The 6112-nt window shown below is 48.5% G+C and overlaps 1 protein-coding gene across 4 annotated transcripts; it reads left to right on the top strand.

The window, feature by feature from the left end:
- Nucleotides 1-108: 108 nt before the first annotated feature.
- PPCS (phosphopantothenoylcysteine synthetase) lies at nt 109-4375 on the top strand. 4 transcript variants are annotated; one of them, XR_014808578.1, is made up of 4 exons: nt 109-623; nt 798-1119; nt 1405-1540; nt 3281-4375. XR_014808578.1 is itself a non-coding variant. In XM_084965495.1 (3 exons), the coding sequence occupies exons 1-3, from the start codon at nt 116-118 to the stop codon at nt 3602-3604; spliced, it is 936 nt and encodes a 311-aa protein (XP_084821621.1). In that variant the 5' UTR covers nt 109-115; the 3' UTR covers nt 3605-4375. The 4 variants fall into 4 exon arrangements, 1 of the variants encoding a protein (XP_084821621.1); XR_014808577.1 differs by having other exon boundaries at nt 1402-1540; XR_014808576.1 differs by lacking the exon at nt 1405-1540.
- Nucleotides 4376-6112: the final 1737 nt, after the last annotated feature.

Here is a 6112-nt window from a genome sequence, read left to right as displayed (position 1 = left end):
CGCACGGTGGCCACCGCCCCCACGCCATTGCGGCTGCGCGCGGCCCAGGTCCCGGGACAGGGGGCGTGGCGCCGGGGCCGCCGAGCTCGCGCAGGCGCGGGGCCGCCCGGGACCGATGGCGGCCGTGGACCTGGTGGCCGAGTTCCCCCAGCCCGCCGGTGCTACGCGCTGGGCGGAGGTTATGGCTCGCTTCGCCGCCGGGCTGGGCTCGCAGGGGCGGCGGGTGGTGTTGGTCACGTCCGGTGGCACCAAGGTCCCCCTGGAAGCCCGGCCTGTGCGCTTCCTGGACAACTTCAGCAGCGGGCGGCGCGGGGCCACCTCCGCAGAGGCCTTTCTGGCCGCGGGCTACGGCGTCCTGTTCCTGTACCGCGCTCGCTCTGCCTTCCCCTTTGCCCACCGCTTCCCGCCCCAGACCTGGCTGTCGGCGTTGCGACCCTCTGGCCGAGCCCCTCCCGGCCTGCTGAGTCTGGAGGCGGAGGAGAAGTCGCTTCCGGGCTTCGCTGCGGCTCTGCGGAGCTACCAGGAGGCTGAGGCTGCCGGCACCTTCTTGGCCGTAGAGTTCACCACTTTGGCCGACTATTTGCATCTGCTGCAGGCTGCAGCCCAGGCGCTCAATCCGCTAGGTGCGTGCCTTTAGGAGTCTGTCCAATGCCCAGCGGCAGAGCCTTTTCCCCCCTAGACACGTATCCCCTGACCCCCTCATTACCCAGGGCTCTCACCGTGGGGGAGCCTGAGCTGAGAAGGACCTGGCCTCATACCCCTCTTCGATTTATTACCCCCTGTGCTTCTCTTTGCAGGCTCTTCTGCGATGTTTTACCTGGCTGCGGCCGTGTCCGATTTCTATGTTCCTGCCTCTGAAATGCCTGAACACAAGATCCAGTCGTCTGGGGGCCCGCTGCAGGTGATGGGCGCGTCTCTTCCGGAGATCTCATTCCCTATAACCAATCTCGGGTTAATTTCCTTTTGATCTGGAGATGGCCTTTGTGCATCCCATATGTGCTAGGCACTAGGGATACAGAGATGAATAAGACACCGCCCTCCCTAAAGGACCTCACAGTCTAGTGAGGTTGCTGGACACAGACATAATTACAGTACAGAGTCATAAATGCTCTGGTAGAGGTACGTACAAGTGGAGTCAGCATGGGGTGAGTGAAACTTGGGGGAAGTCAGGGCTTTCTGGAGGAGATGGCTTGAACGGGGTGTTAAAAGGTGCGTAGAGGGGGGACCCGATGAAGTAGAGAAGATCATTCCAGACAGAGTACACAATTGGGGTTTGGAGGTGGGCAGTGCATTGTGAAAGAAAGTTGTTCCCGAAGGCTCCGGAGTCAGGAGAGTGGTGGGGGTGGAGGGAGGACTGGAGAGACAGCTTACTTCATAGGAGGTTTTGTATTCCTTCTTGAGGAGGTTGGACTTAATCCTGTGGAGCCAAGGGAACCTACGTAGGAGAATGATGAATAAAGTTTTTGTTGGAGAAGAACATTCTGGCATCAGTATGGAAGGTGACTCAGAGAGAGCGAGAGTGGAGGGGGCAGCGTAGATGGTGGGTATTGTTGCAGTTGCGGGAAGAGGTGTGGGGAAGGTGGTGGTGTGGTTGAGAGGCTGACTTGCTCTGCCTTCTTGGGACCCAAGGGGATTCTTAGTAGACTATAAGTAGGAAAAACTGGGGGCACCTGCTGACTTCCTAAGATGGTTTATTTGTCCCTTTCTTCAGCCAGTACTGAGTACCTACCATATGCCAGACACTACTGTAGGACCTGCAGGCAAAGCAGTGAAAAGAAGCATACCAAGCCCTTGTTTTGCTTATGCCCTACAGGGGAGACAAGTCGAATGCCTACCACGTTAGGCGTGATAAATGCCAAGGAGGGAGATGAAGTGGGGTCTGAGCATATGATCACTCTCACACTCGCTGACTCAGAGGGGAAATCCTGGTGCTTAGCTTAGTGATTTCACACTTTTCAAGTTCTGGGAGCTGTGGTTTATCCTGTAACTTTCACTTCTATCTTGAAAGTACACAAAACAACTTAACCTTCCCCTTAGAAGGGATTGAGACTGATATAGTAGTTTTTTGTTTGTTTGTTTTTTGGCTGCCCTTGAAGCATACACATATTCCTGGGCCAGGAATTGAATCCTGCCACAGCAGTAACCAGAGCCACAGCAGTGACAACACTAGATCCTTAACCCACTGAGCCACCAGGGAACTCCCTACAGTAGTTTTTGATGGCTCAAAATAAAATCAGTTCTGTTTCCTCAATGCTAAGATGTTAAAAGTGATTTTTTTTTTTTGCTTTTTAGGGCCGCACCTTCGGCACATGGAAGTTCCCAAGCTAGGGATTGAATCGGAGCTACAGCTGAGGGCCTGTGCCACAGCCACAGCAACGCCAGATCCGAGCCACTTCTGCGACTTATACCACAGCTCACAGCAATGCCAGATCCCTGACCCGCTTAGCAATGCCAGGGATTGGACCTGCATCCTAATGAATGCTAGTCAAGATTCGTTTCCACTGTGCCACAATGGGAACTCCTGTTTTTATTTATTTATTTTTTTTAGGGCTGCACCCGTGGTATGTGGAGGTTCCCAGGCTAGGGGTCAAATCAGAGCTGTAACTGCCAGCCTACGCCATAGCCACAGCAACGCAGGATCTGAGCCACATCTGCGACCTACACCACAGCTCACAGCAACACTGGATCCTTAACCCACTGAGCGAGGCCAGGGATCAAACCTGAGTCCTTATGGATGCTAGTCAGATTCGTTTATGCTGAGCCACAATGGGAACTCCTTTCTGTCTTTTTTTTTTTTTTTTTTAACTAGTGATCATTTTTAAATGGAATCAAATAGCCAGTCTACCAGTGCAAGAAATAGTTTAGGCTAAGAGGCTTAAAAACTCAGCCTTGTTTGAGCTTCTGCCAAAGTAACGTTTGCATAAATAGGTTATTTGCATTTTTTCAGTTGAGAGTTTAGTTTAAAAAATAAAAGAGAATGTTTGAGAAAATGTGATGCCGTTCTCTAGAGTTCTGCTGATGGCAGTGAGGGTGGCAGAGCAGGGCTAACTCATGGGGTGGTTTTGCCCCAGAACATGTATGAAGGCTTGAAATCAGGAATCCTCGTGAACCCTACAGAGGCACGGCTTTTAAGTCAGCGTTTACGATGCCTCGAAGTGTGACAGTGAGAAATCTCACCTGAATTGACATAGCCAAACAGCTGAGTCCTTGCTTTCTTAGTTTCCCTTGAGGTCAACAAGTAACTTTGTTTGCTTATGAAGATTTTCTTTTTCCAATACAGATAACAATGAAGATGGTGCCAAAAATGCTTTCTCCTTTGGTTAAAGACTGGGCTCCCCAAGCATTTATAATTTCCTTTAAATTGGAGACTGACCCCGCCATCGTAATTGATCGCGCACGGAATGCTTTGGAAATTTATCGACATCAAGTGGTGGTGGCTAATATCCTTGATTCACGCCGGTCGTTTGTGGTTATTATAACCAAAGACTCAGAAACCGAGTTACTGTTGTCAGAAGAAGAAGTAGAAAAGGGCATAGAGATAGAAGAGAAGCTAGTGGACGACCTTCAGTCGCGACATACAGCTTTTATACGTGACAAAAACTGAAGTAAAAAGCCCGTATTTATAGGCTCAAAAATTGTTCAGTGGACCAGGGCTCTTACGTATGGGGAGAACTAGAATAAATCTTTTTGCTTTCAGAAAGACAGAAAATGAAGGGCAAAAGCTGCAAGTGGTACGCTGACAAGTGCGTTTGGTCTTTCAAAAGTCCTTTCCTACTCATTAAAAAATGAACATAGGACCCCATGTGGCTCAGCCGTAACAAACCTGACTAGGATCCATGGGGTGCGGGTTCCATCCCTGGCTCCTGCGGTGAGTTAAGGACCTTGCTGTGAGCTGTGGTGTAGTTTGCAGACGCGGCTCGGATCTGGCGTGGCTGCGGCGTAGACTGGCAGCTCCAGCTCCAGTTCAAGCCCTCGCCTGGGAACTTCCATATGCTGCGCAGGTGCGGCCCTAAAAAACGTACAAAAAAAGGAAAACAGGGCAAAGCAGTTATGACCAAACCGCCTGACACACTCACTTGAATGTTACCTTGATTTTGAAAATGAACCCAAGCTGTTTTTCACCTTTTAAAAAAAATCTTCCTGGGAATTATATTCCTCAGAATACACATGTGGGGCCTGAATATCAGTCTTCCTCATACTGTAACAAGAATTAGGGGTGCATGAATGGCCACGCTTTGAAGATCAGGTGTTTGTTGATGCCTGCTATATGCAGGTCCTGAGGAGTCTGAGGATTAAAAGGATGAATCAACATGTCTGGGTTGGGAAATGATTATATAAAAAATTAAGTACAATAAAGTGTGTGCCCAAAAGTCAACACAATGGAAAGGGTGTTTTTTCGAAACGTATTTTAGTGAGAGTAGGAGAGAAGGACACTTCCCCAAGATAGAGTGCCTGTAGAATGGTTAGCTTCCACTGCATTTACTTTGCCTAGATTCTCCCCATATTTGAGTTAAGAATTTACCTTTCAAATATTTCAGAACTGCTCTTGAGGGAAGGCTAACCCTGGCTGCTACCTGGGGCTGGGCAGGGGCCAGTTGGTAACCACTGCCCTGAGGGAGGCATTACAATGCATTAAAGAGTATGAGTTTTGGAATCGTTTTAGCCAGATTTGACCCTTCCAGCTGCGCTTAGACACCTGACTTCATCACAACTTCCTGGTCTGTAAAAGGGTGATTATCTCTACAAAATGCTGCCATTTGTTCCGAGGATTAAACAAGCAAAAGTGAAGATAAAGCATTCATCGGGCACCTGGCACATAATTCACAATAAATGGTGCCCTGCTCGGTTCCTGAATCCTTGAGAAGTTTTCAAACCACTGACTGTCCTGGGCTTTTGGTTGGGAGTGCAAAGAGGTATAGTCTAGAGAAGCACCCTGAATGAGCCCTAGGATGGTCTAGTGTGCAATGAGAAAGAGTACCATTAAGAACTAGGTAGAAGCAGGTACCTGAGTTCAAATGCAGAAAATGGAGTGAATTGGGGAGGGTAGCCCAATGTGTCTGTCTGGCCATAGAGGTACAATAAACTTTAATTGAAAAAGTTGAAAGAGAAGTGCCAAGATACACCTGAATACTTCATTACAACCACCACTACCCTAAATGAAGTTATTTAGAGGGTTTTTCGATTCCGTTTTGTTTTCACTCAGAGCATTTAAACAGTATTTGTGGAGTTCCTGTCATGGCCCATCGGTAATGAACTGGACTAGTATCCATGAGGATGTGGGTTCCATACCTGCTCTCGCTCAGTGGGTTAAGGAGTCCACATTTCGGAGAGCTGTGATGTAAGGCGCAGATCTGGCGTGGCTGTGGTGCAGGCCTGAGGCTACAGTTCCCATTCAACCCCTAGCCTGGAAACTTACATATGCCGAGGGTTCGGCCCTAAAACGAAAAAAAAATGTGTATATATATATATATGAACAGTATTTACATGTCAAAATTCCAAGGGGTTGGTTCTTTGGATTGTTTCATCGGCAAGTGAAAGAGTATAAAATAAAGAAAACGAAGAAAGAAAGGGAGCACAAATCAATGAGAGCGAATAAGGAGACACTCGACCCGGATGGGAGGAGGGAGGAATGTATCCCTGAGGAAATAACGCTTGAACTGCCAAGTGGAAAGTCAAGTGGGCTGAAGGTGATGGTGGTGAGCGTTTCAGATCAGAGAAAAACACCCCGGCGAGAGCTCTGGTGCCAGAGGGAATGACTAAAGCACATCTAGAAGGTAAGGATAAGACCCGGCCGTGTAGTGCGTCTAGAACTGGCAAAACTTTGCAAAGGACCCTGCGCGAAACGAGCAAGACTAAGAAATGTCAAGTTTGTTTAGGATATCAGCAAAGGAAGGGCCCCAAAACGGGTAAAATCGAGCTCTGATGAACTAACGAGAATTTTGCAATAAGAGCATTTAAGCGAGGATGAAATAAACCGAGCCTATGTTAAATTTTGTGTCATTCAGTTTTATTTTGCATCAACTAGGATGCCGTTTTCCTAAACCGAATATTCAGTGTTTAGGACTTCTAAAGGACTTCGGCTTTACGGATCATTCTAGTCAAGTCCAGTTTC

The sequence above is a fragment of the Sus scrofa genome, chromosome 6 (genome assembly GCF_054392235.1).
Source record: "Sus scrofa isolate SSC_HxYL_T2T_F1_AM1 chromosome 6, Sscrofa_HxYL_maternal_Yorkshire_Landrace_v2.0, whole genome shotgun sequence".
Lineage (NCBI taxonomy): Eukaryota > Metazoa > Chordata > Mammalia > Artiodactyla > Suidae > Sus > Sus scrofa.
Note: the sequence above shows the minus strand (reverse complement) of the source record. Positions and strands in the feature narration are given on the sequence as shown.